Here is a 15,000-nt window from a genome sequence, read left to right on the forward strand (position 1 = left end):
GGACAGGCAATAACGAGGAGGAGAGGAGGAAGAAAACAGTTTGAATTCATGAAAACAGAGAGTGAGGAAGTGGGGGTTGACTGGGGTCCTTACTAAGGGGTAGAGGAGGAGAGAGGAGGACAGGCGATAACGAGGAGGAGAGGAGGAAGAAACAGTTTGAATTCATGAAAACAGAGAGTGAGGAAGTGGGGGTTGACTGGGATCCTTACTAAGGGGTAGAGGAGGAGAGAGGAGGACAGGCGTAGGGAGGAGAGGACGAAGAAACAGTTTGAATTCATGAAAACAGAGAGTGAGGAAGTGGGGGTTGACTGGGATCCTTACTAATGGGTATAACGAGGAGGAGAGGAGGAAGAAACAGTTTGAATTCATGAAAGGAGCAAGATATTAAAAATAGTTTAAAAAAAAATAGATAGGCAGAAAAAATGTCTACTGTGACCTCAAACACCACGTTGGACAAGCGGTGACAACGAAGTAGAAACTTTGGCAGCATAATTCTGTCAGGGCAGCGTTCACACGACACCTTATCATTTAAATCACTGCAGGACATTTCCCTCTAAACCCGAAATGTAATTCATCCATTTATAAAGATTATGAAGCTACATTAGTCTCAATGATTATATGTCTGGGTTGATTAATTTCTAAATAAGTCAACGAGACCAGAAGAGTTACACAGGGACTACATACCATGCTCAGCAACAACCTCGTCCACCATGAAATATCTTTCATATCTGGGTCCGATAGTGGAATAGGACATTAGGAGATGTCATTGCTCTTTGTTCAGACTTTAAGGACGATTATCCGAAGCCCCGTTTATACCTGGTTCTAACATGTGTCCTGATCTTGTCCACATTCTGATTGTGACCACATTTTTTAGACGGGTGTAGAAGACTAAAAGACTCATTGTGATCCGATCATACTGCCCATCTCTGGAGGTAGTCAGACGCTCATTGTCTGGATATCTTACAAGTGTAGACAGATCTGGACAGAGACACCATTTAAATCTTCATTTAAAAAAAAAATGTTTTAACTTTAAAATCATTGAGAGACTGATTACATCAATATGTGTCTTACAATAAATATGTACGTAACATTTTGAAATAACAGCCGTGAAATTATTTGCATAAAGGAAAGGACCAAGAAATCTGATCACAATGCAGACACGGCAGATATATTTTAATACCACGTGTAATATGAGCACAATCAGAGTGTTTCACTGTGGACTCGATCAGGACAAAAGGACCCATGTTAACACTAGGTATAAACGGGGCCTAGGGATTTGTATCTGGATATCAATCAAGCGTAAACAGATCTGATCAAATCATTTAAATCATCATTCCACTGGCCTCTAAAACCCATTGGCACCATTGACATTAGGCATAAATAATTATCTTCAAATAAATACAGTCATATTTTTTTTTTTGAAAGAATAATCTGTCAAATAATCTGCACGCAGGGAGACGCCAGGAAATCTGGGCACGATGCAGACGTAATGAACGAATAACAGACAATATTTTACTACCATGTGTACAAACGGCTACAACGTGGGGCACAATCAGAATGTGGACAATGATCAGGACAAAGGACACATGTTAGAACCAGGTATAAACGGGGCTTTAAGACATAGGTGACCCCTGAGATAGTGTCTCTCTCTCTCTCTCTGATTACTGGAACTTTGATTTCATCCTTTAATAATGAAACAAGACGACAATAAATTGTCATTGTCCATCATGTTCCTCTCTCTGTCACTGAAGGCGATTTTGCAGCTGAAGTGGCTCGGTGGATTAGTTAGTTGAAAAGTCATGAATGGGGTGTTTGTGGGAGAGACACAGACCAGAGACAAGTATGTATCATACAGGGAAGTAACAGATATACCAGTCCACCGATTGGGGAACATATGGTTGTGGTTGTTACCTGGCCTCCAGGTCCCAGAATGAGAGGTCGTCGCTGGTCCAGGGGTTGGAGGGTTCTGGTGACATCACAAACGGGTCATACTCTTGGTACTGCTCAGTGTAGGTCATCAGACTGAAAGCAACACAACAGACAAAACACAAGAGGATGGTCGGAACGGAAGAATGACACATGATCAGTCAGATATCAGTTCTACTGTAGGCCCTACAGTCCGTTAGTAGTTCAACTGTAGGCCCTACAGTCAGTTAGTAGTTCAACTGCAGGTCCTACAGTCCGTTAGTAGTTCTACTGTAGGCCCTACAGTCCGTTAGTAGTTCTACTGTAGGCCCTACAGTCAGATATCAGTTCTACTGTAGGCCCTACAGTCCGTTAGTAGTTCTACTGTAGGCCCTACAGTCAGATAGTAGTTCTACTGTAGGCCCTACAGTCAGATAGTAGTTCTACTGTAGGCCCTACAGTCAGGTAGTAGTTCTACTGTAGGCCCTACAGTCAGATAGTAGTTCTACTGTAGGCCCTACAGTCAGATAGTAGTTCTACTGTAGGCCCTACAGTCAGATAGTAGTTCTACTGTAGGCCTTACAGTCAGATAGTAGTTCTACTGAAGGCCCTACAAGTCAGAAATCTATTGATGTTTAAAAAATAAATAAAAATTGATCTTTTTTTATCTAGGCAAGTCAGTTAAGAACAAATTCTTAATTTCAATGACAGCCTAGGAACGGTGGGTTAACTGCCTTGTTCAGGGGCAGAACGACAGATTTTTACCTTGTCAGCTCGGGGATTCGATGTCGCAACCTTTCGGGTTACTAGTCCAACACTCTAACCACTAGGCTACCTGCCGCCCCTCAAATGTAAGGCTAAACTATTAGGTGGAAACTGATGAGTCAAAACTAGTTACCGCCACAGTGCAGCTCAGTTTAAAACACCCTGCCTGTATCGCCATAACAACAATGGCTATGAACTCTTCAAAGGAATTCTTAGAAAAACACCACACACCCTGGTAGATGGTCACATTTGGAAACCATAAACCACTTAACTACTGTCCTCCAGCCTTTCCCCTAGACCTAGAAACCATAAACCACTTAACTACGGTCTTCCAGCCTTGCCCATAGACCTAGAAACCATAAACCACTTCAGTCCTGCTCTCCAGCCTTGCCCTCATCAACCAACTATACAGCATTCCCACAACCTACCGGAGTGTGGACCTAAGTTCATCTTTCAATCACCCACGTGGGTATATGCTCTTAAAAACCAATGAGGAGATGGCTGGTGGGTATATGCTCTTAAAAACCAATGAGGAGATGGCTGGTGGGTATATGCTCTTAAAAACCAATGAGGAGATGGGAGGAGGCCGGATTTACAGCGCGTTGAGCATCACAAATAGAACCAATTTCTATTTTAGTGCCTGGCCACTCAGACGCTCGCGAGCAGTATGGGTGCAATGATTCAACGACATGTACGTGTAAGCAGAGCTGCCAACTCTCATGCTTTGGCCGCGAGACAAACACATTTTGACCCTCTTCTCACGCTCTCACGGGACACCTCTTCTATCTCACCCACTGAAAAATACTGCTTTCATTTGTCTAATTAGTCCGTTGTATAGTCAGTGCGTTAACGTTTAATCTGTCCTCCAAATCGTTTTGAAATGAGAGCATCTCCGTCTGCAATTTAACATCGCCAGCGGCACCTCTCTATCATTGTCCTGTCTTGGCCACAGCACTGTGAACCGCGGCTCATTGAGGCGTTATGATTGGTCTAGTTATGAGAAGGATCAAGGGGATTGGATGAGAGAAAGACGTGTACGTGGAAAAGACGAGGAGAGAGAACATTCGCCGATGCACGGTAGAGCTGTGTTACGGTAGCGTTGTGTTACGGTAGCACTATGTTACGGTAGAGTTGTGTTACGGTAGTGCTGTGTTACGGTAGCATTGTGTTACGGTAGCGTTGTGTTACGGTAGCGTTGTGTTACGGTAGAGCTGTGTTATGTAGCACTGTGTTACGGTAGCGTTGTGTTACGGTAGTGCTGTGTTACGGTAGCGTTGTGTTACGGTAGTGCTGTGTTACGGTAGCGTTGTGTTACGGTAGTGCTGTGTTATGGTAGTGCAGTGTTATGGTAGCGCTGTGTAATGGTAGCGCTGTGTCATGGTAGTGCTGTGTCATGGTAGTGCTGTGTCATGGTAGTGCTGTGTTACGGTAGCGTTGTGTTACGGTAGCGCTGTGTTACGGTAGCGTTGTGTTACGGTAGCGTTGTGTTACGGTAGCGCTGTGTTACGGTAGCACTGTGTTACGGTAGCACTGTGTTACGGTAGCACTGTGTTACGGTAGCGCTGTGTCATGGTAGTGCTGTGTCATGGTAGCACTGTGTCATGGTAGCACTGTGTTATGGTAGTGTTGTGTCATGGTAATGCTGTGTTATGGTAGCACTGTGTTATGGTAGCACTGTGTTATGGTAGTACTGTGTTTTGGTAGTACTGTGTTATGGTAGTACTGTGTCATGGTAGCGCTGTGTCATGGTAGTGCTGTGTTATGGTAGCGCTGTGTTATGGTAGTGCTGTGTCATGGTAGTGCTGTGTTATGGTAGTACTGTGTTATGGTAGTGCTGTGTCATGGTAGTGCTGTGTTATGGTAGCGCTGTGTTATGGTAGTACTGTGTTATGGTAGCGCTGTGTTATGGTAGTGCTGTGTCATGGTAGCGCTGTGTCATGGTAGTGCTGTGTTATGGTAGTGCTGTGTTACGGTAGCACTGTGTTATGGTAGCACTGTGTCATGGTAGCGCTGTGTTATGGTAGTACTGTGTTATGGTAGTGCTGTGTTATGGTAGTGCTGTGTCATGGTAGTACTGTGTTATGGTAGTGTTGTGTCATGGTAGTGCTGTGTTATGGTAGCACTGTGTTATGGTAGTGCTGTGTCATGGTAGTACTGTGTTATGGTAGTGCTGTGTTATGGTAGTGCTGTGTCATGGTAGTACTGTGTTATGGTAGTGCTGTGTTATGGTAGTGCTGTGTCATGGTAGTACTGTGTTATGGTAGTGCTGTGTCATGGCAGTACTGTGTTATGGTAGTGCTGTGTCATGGTAGTACTATGTCATGGTAGTGCTGTGTTATGGTAGCACTGTGTTATGGTAGCGCTGTGTCATGGTAGTACTGTGTTATGGTAGTGCTGTGTTATGGTAGTGCTGTGTCATGGTAGTACTGTGTTATGGTAGTGCTGTGTCATGGTAGTACTGTGTTATGGTAGTGCTGTGTTATGGTAGTGCTGTGTCATGGTAGTACTGTGTTATGGTAGTGCTGTGTCATGGCAGTACTGTGTCATGGTAGTGCTGTGTCATGGTAGTGCTGTGTCATGGTAGTGCTGTGTTACGGTAGCGTTGTGTTACGGTAGCGCTGTGTTACGTTAGCGTTGTGTTACGGTAGCGTTGTGTTACGGTAGCGCTGTGTTACGGTAGCACTGTGTTACGGTAGCACTGTGTTACGGTAGCACTGTGTCATGGTAGTGCTGTGTCATGGTAGCACTGTGTCATGGTAGCACTGTGTTATGGTAGTGTTGTGTCATGGTAATGCTGTGTTATGGTAGCACTGTGTTATGGTAGCACTGTGTCACGGTAGCTGTGTCATGGTAGTGCTGTGTCATGGTAGTGCTGTGTTATGGTAGCGCTGTGTTATGGTAGTACTGTGTTATGGTAGCACTGTGTTATGGTAGTGCTGTGTCATGGTAGCTGCTGTGTCATGGTAGTGCTGTGTTATGGTAGTGCTGTGTTACGGTAGCACTGTGTTATGGTAGCACTGTGTCATGGTAGCGCTGTGTTATGGTAGTACTGTGTTATGGTAGTGCTGTGTTATGGTAGTGCTGTGTCATGGTAGTACTGTGTTATGGTAGTGTTGTGTCATGGTAGTGCTGTGTTATGGTAGCACTGTGTTATGGTAGCGCTGTGTCATGGTAGTACTGTGTTATGGTAGTGCTGTGTTATGGTAGTGCTGTGTCATGGTAGTACTGTGTTATGGTAGTGCTGTGTTATGGTAGTGCTGTGTCATGGTAGTACTGTGTTATGGTAGTGCTGTGTCATGGCAGTACTGTGTTATGGTAGTGCTGTGTCATGGTAGTACTATGTCATGGTAGTGCTGTGTTATGGTAGCACTGTGTTATGGTGATGTCATGGTAGTACTGTGTTATGGTAGTGCTGTGTTATGGTAGTGCTGTGTCATGGTAGTACTGTGTTATGGTAGTGCTGTGTCATGGTAGTACTGTGTTATGGTAGTGCTGTGTTATGGTAGTGCTGTGTCATGGTAGTACTGTGTTATGGTAGTGCTGTGTCATGGCAGTACTGTGTCATGGTAGTGCTGTGTCATGGTAGTGCTGTGTCATGGTAGTGCTGTGTTACGGTAGCGTTGTGTTACGGTAGCGCTGTGTTACGTTAGCGTTGTGTTACGGTAGCGTTGTGTTACGGTAGCGCTGTGTTACGGTAGCACTGTGTTACGGTAGCACTGTGTTACGGTAGCACTGTGTCATGGTAGTGCTGTGTCATGGTAGCACTGTGTCATGGTAGCACTGTGTTATGGTAGTGTTGTGTCATGGTAATGCTGTGTTATGGTAGCACTGTGTTATGGTAGCACTGTGTCACGGTAGCGCTGTGTCATGGTAGTGCTGTGTCATGGTAGTGCTGTGTTATGGTAGCGCTGTGTTATGGTAGTACTGTGTTATGGTAGCACTGTGTTATGGTAGTGCTGTGTCATGGTAGCGCTGTGTCATGGTAGTGCTGTGTTATGGTAGTGCTGTGTTACGGTAGCACTGTGTTATGGTAGCACTGTGTCATGGTAGCGCTGTGTTATGGTAGTACTGTGTTATGGTAGTGCTGTGTTATGGTAGTGCTGTGTCATGGTAGTACTGTGTTATGGTAGTGTTGTGTCATGGTAGTGCTGTGTTATGGTAGCACTGTGTTATGGTAGCGCTGTGTCATGGTAGTACTGTGTTATGGTAGTGCTGTGTTATGGTAGTGCTGTGTCATGGTAGTACTGTGTTATGGTAGTGCTGTGTTATGGTAGTGCTGTGTCATGGTAGTACTGTGTTATGGTAGTGCTGTGTCATGGCAGTACTGTGTTATGGTAGTGCTGTGTCATGGTAGTACTATGTCATGGTAGTGCTGTGTTATGTAGAATGTTGTCAACAAAATTAGGTGGCTGTAACTCCTGTCCCGATTGCAGAATGCAGCCTTTTGACAGCATGTACTAAAATTGATTTAAACCACACTTGCATTAGTCCCCTTGTTTGGTGATTGGCATTTAGGCTGTGACAACGAAAAAGGCGGCAGACAGACAGACCTACAGTACGTTTTAGCAGGGAAGTTTGGTAGGGTGGATCTGATTTGGAACTATGAAATAATTTGGTGAAACAGATTGTGAACCCAAAAGTGTACATTTGATTCTAGAGGGGGGACAATACATGTAAAATCGTCTGGGTAGAGTGTATTGCAGTGACAATTTCAGTAACTGCCTTTAAAAAAACATAGCTGATATGGCTGACTTGCTGAAACAAAGTGTAGATTCTACTGACAATTGAGATGTACAGTGGGGCAAAAAAAGTATTTAGTCAGCCACCAAGTGTGCAAGTTCTCCCACTTAAAAAGATGAGAGAGGCCTGTAATTTTCATCATAGGTGCACTTCAACTATGACAGACAAAATGAGAGAAAAAAAATCCAGAAAATCACATTGTAGGATTTTTAATGAATTTATTTGCAAATGATGGTGTAAAATATCTAGCATTGGAATAGCCTTCATATCTCAGAACAAGAATAAACTGACGAGTTTCAGAAGAAAGTTCTTTGTTTCTGGCCATTTTGAGCCTGTAATCGAACCCACAAATGCTGATGCTCCAGATACTCAACTCGTCTAAAGAAGGACAGTTTTATTGCTTCTTTAATCAGCTCAACAGTTTTCAGCTGTTCTAACATAATTGCAAAATGGTTTTCTAATGATCAATTAGCCTTTTAAAATGATACACTTGGATTAGCGAACACAATGTGCAATTAGAACAGGAGTGATGGTTGCTGATAATGGGCCTCTGTCGCCCATGTAGATATTCCATAAAAAGTCTGCCGTTTCCAGCTGCAATAGTAATTTACAACATCAACAATATCTACACTGTATTTCTGATCAATTTGATGATATTTTTAAAGGACAAGAAATGTGCTTTTCTTTAAAAAACAAAGACATTTCTAAGTGACCCCAAACTTTTGAACGGTAGTGTAAATATGAATATTGAAAATGTATTTCTTTTAAATTGAGCTAATTTTTCAATATATTGTTAAACACAACATATTCTATGAGCATTTCAAAGTTCCAGAGTGGGACTTCTACTAGTCTAAAAGTTATGGCCCATTTTATAGAGAGATATTGACATTGTAGGCAATGTAAACAATTACAGATGACATTTTACATCCTGCAAATCACCAGCATAGGGCAACCATTTTGAATCCATTTTCCCATTCACTCTGATGGTAATGTCATTCACTCTGATGGTAATATTAACAAATTAGATCATAACTGCAGACATCCCCACTCTGTGCCCATAGACTATATTATGTTTGACAAATCATAATATATATAATATATATAATAATATATATAATATATAATAAATCAATTATCATAAGATTTTTTTTATTTAGATCAAAATACTAGTCATTACTAGTCAAAATATACACGTGTTGATTTATCAAGGTCAAAGTGCTTTATGACAGGATATGTTTTATAGGTGAGATGGTGTGGTTTGCTCATACCTACCTCTCAGCGACTTTTGAAACCTTTATACAGTGTCGGTCCAACTGGCTGTTAAGAAACACAATCTGAGGACGAGAAGCAATAGTCCTCATTATTCATCGATTATGATTCAAACTGGTTTCTAATTGGTACAGTGCATTCGTAAAGTATTCAGACCACTTGACTTTTTTTTCTTCATATTTTGTTACGTTACAGCCTTATTCTAAAATGGATTGAATACATTTTTCCCCTGATCAGTCTACACACAATACCCCGTAATGACATCACAATAACCCGGAATGACATCACAATACCCCGTAATGACATCACAATACCCCGTAATGACATCACACTACCCTGTAATGACACCACAATACCCCGTAATGACATCACAATACCCCGTAATGACAAAGGAAAAACTTTTTTTTTTTTGCAAATGTATAAAAAAATCTAAAAACTGAAATACCATATTCACATAAGTATTCAGACCGTTTGCTATGAGACTAAAACATTTCTGCAGCATTGAAGGTCCCCAAGAACATAGTGACCCCCATCAACTTTAAATGGAAGAAGTTTGGAACCGCAAAGACTTCCTCGAGCTGGCCGCCTGGAAAAACTAAGCAATCAGGGAGGAGGGCCTTGGTCAGTGGTGACCAAGAACCTGATGGTCACTCTGTAAGAGCTGCAGAGTTCCTCTGTGGAGATGGGAGAACCTTCCAGAAGCACAACCATCTCTGCAGCACTCATCCAATCAGGACTTTATGGTAAAGTGGCCAGAAGGGTGCCACTCCTCAGTAAAAGGCACATGACAACCCACTTGGAGTTTGCCAAATTGCACCTAAAGTCTCTCAGACCATGAGAAACAAGATTCTCTGGTCTGATGAAACCAAGATTGAACTCTTTGGCCTGAATGCCAAGCGTCAAGCCTGGAGGAAACCTGACACCATCCCTACAGTGATGCATGGTGCTGGCAGCATCATGCTGTGGGGATGTTTTTCAGCGGGAGGGACTGGGAGACGAGTCAGGATCGAGGGAGAGATGAACGGAGCAAAGTACCAAAAGATCCTTGGTGAAAACCTGCTCCAGAGTGCTCAGGACCTCAAACTGGGGATAAGGTTCACCTTCCAGCAGGAAAATGACCCTAAACACACATCCAAGACAATGCAGGAGTGGCTTCAGAAAAAGTCTCTGAATGTCCTTGAGTGGCCCAGCCAGAGCCCGGATTTGAACCTGATCAAACAAACCTGACCCCAACCCCCCCCCCCCCCCCATAATGCCAAGAAGACTCGAGGCCGTAATCCCTGCCAAAGGTGCTTCAACAAAGAACTGAGTAAAGGGTATACACTTGCAAACATTTCTAAAAGCCTGTTTTTGCTTTGTCATTATGGGGTATTGTGTGTAGATTGATGAGAATAAAAACAATGTAATCAATTTTAGAACAAGGCTGTAACGTAACAAAATGTGGAAAATGTCAAGGGGTCTGAATCAAATAGAACATCCAACAGAACATCCAATAGAACATCAAATAAAACATCTAACAGGACATCATATAGAACATCCAACATCCAACAGAACATATAGAACATATAACATATAATAAAACATCCATCGTCCATCCAGTTGAACATCTAATAGAACATCCAAAAGAACATCCAACAGAACATATAGAACATATAACATATAATTAAACATCCATTAGAACATCCAGTAGAACATCTAATAGAACATCCAAAAGAACATCCAACAGAACATATAGAACATGTAATAACATAAAAGCATAAAAAACATATAACATATAATAAAACATCCATTAGAACATCCAGTAGAACATCTAATAGAACATCCAAAAGAACATCCAACAGAACATATAGAACATGTAATAACATAAAAGCATAAAAAAACATATAACATATAATAAAACATCCATTAGAACATCCAGTAGAACATCTAATAGAACATCCAACAGAGCATGTAGCAGAACATACAATATCCAATAAAACATCAAATAGAACATCTAATAAAACATCTAATAGAACATCCAAAAGAACATCCAATAGAGCATCCAACATCCAATAGAACATCCAACATCCAATAGAACCTCAAATATAACATCCAGTATAACATCCAATATCCTAATAGAACATGTAATAGAACATATAATAGGACATCTAAGAGAAAATCCAACATCCAAAATAACATCCAATAGAACATCCAATAGAACATTCAAAATAACCTCCAACAGAGCATCTAATAGAACATCCAACATCTAATAGAACATATAGAATAACATCTAATAGAATATCCAAAAGAACAGCCAAATCCAATAGAACATCTAATCGAACATCCAATAGAAACTCCAACATCCAATAGAACATCCAATAGATCTAAAAGAATATCCAACATCCTATAGAACAGCTAATAGAGCATCCTATAGAACATCTAAGAGAAAATCCAACGTCCAATAGAAAATCAAAAATAACCTCCAATAGAACATCTAATAGAACATCAACATCCAAACTAACATCCAACATCTAATAAAATACCCAATAGAACATCCAAAAGAACATCGAACATCCAATAGAACATCTAAAAGAACATGCAATAGAACATCTAAGAAAAAATCCAACATCAAATAGAACATCTAATAGAACATCCAACATCCAATAGACCCTCCAATAGAACATCTAATAGAACACATAGTATAACATTTAATTGAACATCCAAAGGGACATCTAATAGAACATCCAATAGAACATCCAACATCTAATAGAACATCCAATAGAACCTCCAATAGAAAATCTAATAGAATATATAATAGAACACCCAATAGAACATCCAACATCTAATAGAACATCCAATAGAACATCCAATAGATCCTCCAATAAAACATCAAATAGAACATATAATAGAACATCCAAGAGAACATCCAACATCTAATAGAACACCCAAAATAACCTCCAATAGAGCATCTAATAGAACATCCCACATCCAATAGAACATCCAATAGAACCTCCAATATAACATACAATATCCAATAGAACATCTAATGAAAAATCTAACATCCAAAAGAACATCCAACATCCAATAAAACATCTAATAGAACATCTAATCCAACATCCAATAGAACATCTAATAGAAAATCCAAAATAACCTCAAATAGAGCATCTAATAGAACATGTAATAGAACATCAACATCCAATAGAACCTCCGATAGAAACTCCAATAGAACCTCCAATAGAACATATAATAGAACATCCAATAGAACATCCAACAGAACATCCAATAGAACCTCCAATAGACCATCTAATAGAACATCCAAAAGATAATCTAGTAGAACATCTAGCATCCAATAGAACTTTAAATAGAACCTCCAGTAGAACATTGAATATCCAATAGAACATCCTACAGAAAATCCAATATAACATTGAGTAGAACATATAATAGCTCATCCAATATAACATCCAATAGAACATTCAATATCTAATAGACCATCCAACATCTAATAGATCAAAAATACAATAGAACATCCAATAGAACCCCCTATAGATCATCCAACATCCAATAGAACATCTAAGAGAACATCCAATAGAACATCTAAGAGAAAATCCAACATCCAATATAACATCCAAAAGGACACAGAATAGAACATCCAAAAGAACATCTAATAGAACATCCCATCCAACATCCAATACAACATCCAATCCAACATCCAACATCCAATACAACATCCAACATCCAATACAACATCCAATACAACATCCAACATCCAATATCCAATCCAACATCCAATCCAACATCCAATCCAACATCCAATCCAACATCCAATCCAACATACAATACAACATCCAACATCTAATACAACATCCAATACAACATCCAATACAACACCCAATCCAACATCCAATCCAACATCCAATCCAACATCCAATCCAACATCCAATCCAACATCCAATCCAACATCCAATCCAACATCCAATCCAACATCCAATCCAACATCCAATCCAACATACAATCCAACATCCAACATCTAATACAACATCCAATACAACATCCAATCCAACACCCAATCCAACACCCAATCCAACATCCAATCCAACATCCAATACAACATCCAATACAACATCCAATACAACATCCAATACAACATCTGTGGCGGCAGTGTAGCCTAGTGGTTAGAGCGTTGGACTAGTAACCGGAAGGTTGCGAGTTCAAACCCCCGAGCTGACAAGGTACAAATCTGTCGTTCTGCCCCTGAACAGGCAGTTAACCCACTGTTCCTAGGCCGTCATTGAAAATAAGAATTTGTTCTTAACTTACTTGCCTGGTTAAATAAAGGTAAAAAAAAAAAAAACACATCCAATCCAACATACAATACAACATCCAACATCTAATACAACATCCAACATCAAATACAACATCCAATACAACATCCAATACAACATCCAATAGAACATCCAATAGAACATCCAATAGAACATCCAATATAAAATCCAATAGAACATCCGATAGAACATTCAACAGAACATCAGAAGTACCTCTTTCTCCACGTCCTCTTTGGTGCCTTTCCTGGCTAGTTGTGAGGGTGTGTGTACCGGGCTCTGTGACCGACCCTCCTCTATGAGTCCATACACTGACTGGACAGGGGGAGGAAGACAGGACAGAGAGAGAAGTAGCATGTTACCAGCCCATTCCTCAAAAAAATGGGTTTCTAAACGTTTTTTTTTTTGTAAAGTCTGACTTTTTCTTGGGACCCACGCACAACACCAATCTATAGTTCTATCCACAGTCTAGTGAATCTAGTCCTTCCTGTCCGTACCTTCTTGACTCTCTGTGGGTTCTTCATACGTCTGCATTTCCTGATGTCCATCTCTGTGGTGTTCACACAACCTGGCTGTAGATCATAGAGGACCAGCAGGCATAAGAAAACATTTTCAAAATAGAAATCAAATCAAATGTATTTATAAAGCCCTTTTTTACATCAGCTGATATTTCAAAGTGCTGTACAGAAACCCAGCCTAAAAACCCCAAAAAGCAAGCAATGCAGGTGTAGAAGCACGATGGCTAGGAAAAACTACCTAGAAAGGCCAAAACCTAGGAAGAAACCTAGCAAGGAACCAGGCTATGAGGGGTGGCCAGTCCTCTCCTGTCTGTGCCGGGTGGAGATTATAACAGAACATGGCCAAGATGTTCAAATGTTCATAAATGACCAGCATGGTCAAATAATAATAATCACAGTGGTTGTCGAGGGTGCAGCAAGTCAGCACCTCAGGAGTAAATGTCAGTTGGCTTTTCATAGCCGATCATTAAGAGTATCTCTACCACTCCTGCTGTCTCTGGAGAGTTATTGGGCAAGTCCAGGTCCAGAAATATTTCAAAGCACACATACCACAGGCCTGTGGACATCCCAGAAAGCTCTTTCTTGACTGTCTAGAATCTTCCTCTCAATTCTATCCTTTTTCGTGTCGATCCTGGATGAGGAGGAGAGAGAGAGAGAGGGAGAGAGAGAGAGAGACAGAGAGAAAGAGAGAGAGAGAGAGAGAGAGAGAGAGAGAGAGGGAGAGAGGGAGAGAGGGACGGAGGGAGAGAAGGCGGGAGATAAAGAGCGAGAAAGAGACCGGGAGAGAAGAAGAGAGTGTTAGACATAGCCTAAGGGTGTTTAATTTCTAATAGAAAAACCTCTCCACAAATACAATACACTTTGTAATGTATCAAAAAGAAAACACACACACACACACACACACACACACACACACACACACACACACACACACACACACACACACAGGCGTTTGTATTAAGAAGAACAGAAGAACCTGTCGAAGGTCGCGGCCTGACTCCCTGCCTCAGAGCAGAGCAGAGCAAATTCATTTCCATCGGTGCCACTTTCCCCTTATATAACTGGCATTTACACAGAGCTGTACACTGATGCTCACACACACACACACACACACACACACACACACACACACACACACACACACACACACACACACACACACACACACACACACACACACACACACACACACCCCGACGCTCCCTCAGCGCTCCACACTGCACCCTGTACCAATTGGCACCCTATTCCCTATATAGTGCACTACTTTTCACCAGAAGTGATGCAGTGTAGGGTGTCATTTGAGACAAATCCCTGTCTCTCCTCCCATGATTCCTGATTCAGGTGTAAAACGGCCTCTGATAGTCAGAACAGGTTTTCATGACCAATCAAATTAGGAGGGACGTCTGGCTCATAAAGAAGAGGCGGTTGACACACACACACACACACACACACACATACACATACACATACACGTACACATACACATACACATACACATACACACA

General features: G+C 41.3%; 1 protein-coding gene across 1 annotated transcript in view; it reads right to left on the reverse strand.

The window, feature by feature from the left end:
• Window positions 1-1,911: 1,911 nt before the first annotated feature.
• Window positions 1,912-15,000, reverse strand: part of LOC135535665 (regulator of G-protein signaling 6-like) — a gene marked incomplete at both ends in the record, with an annotated part of 20,706 nt that continues 7,617 nt past the window's right edge. Inside the window, 5 exons of the mRNA XM_064962113.1 lie at window positions 1,912-2,022; window positions 8,683-8,744; window positions 13,194-13,292; window positions 13,475-13,549; window positions 14,045-14,126. Coding sequence (XP_064818185.1) covers window positions 1,912-2,022; window positions 8,683-8,744; window positions 13,194-13,292; window positions 13,475-13,549; window positions 14,045-14,126 — 429 coding nt within the window. The remainder of the gene's footprint in view (window positions 2,023-8,682; window positions 8,745-13,193; window positions 13,293-13,474; window positions 13,550-14,044; window positions 14,127-15,000) is intronic.

This window comes from Oncorhynchus masou, unplaced genomic scaffold, assembly GCF_036934945.1.
Source record: "Oncorhynchus masou masou isolate Uvic2021 unplaced genomic scaffold, UVic_Omas_1.1 unplaced_scaffold_4950, whole genome shotgun sequence".
NCBI classification, from domain to species: domain Eukaryota; kingdom Metazoa; phylum Chordata; class Actinopteri; order Salmoniformes; family Salmonidae; genus Oncorhynchus; species Oncorhynchus masou.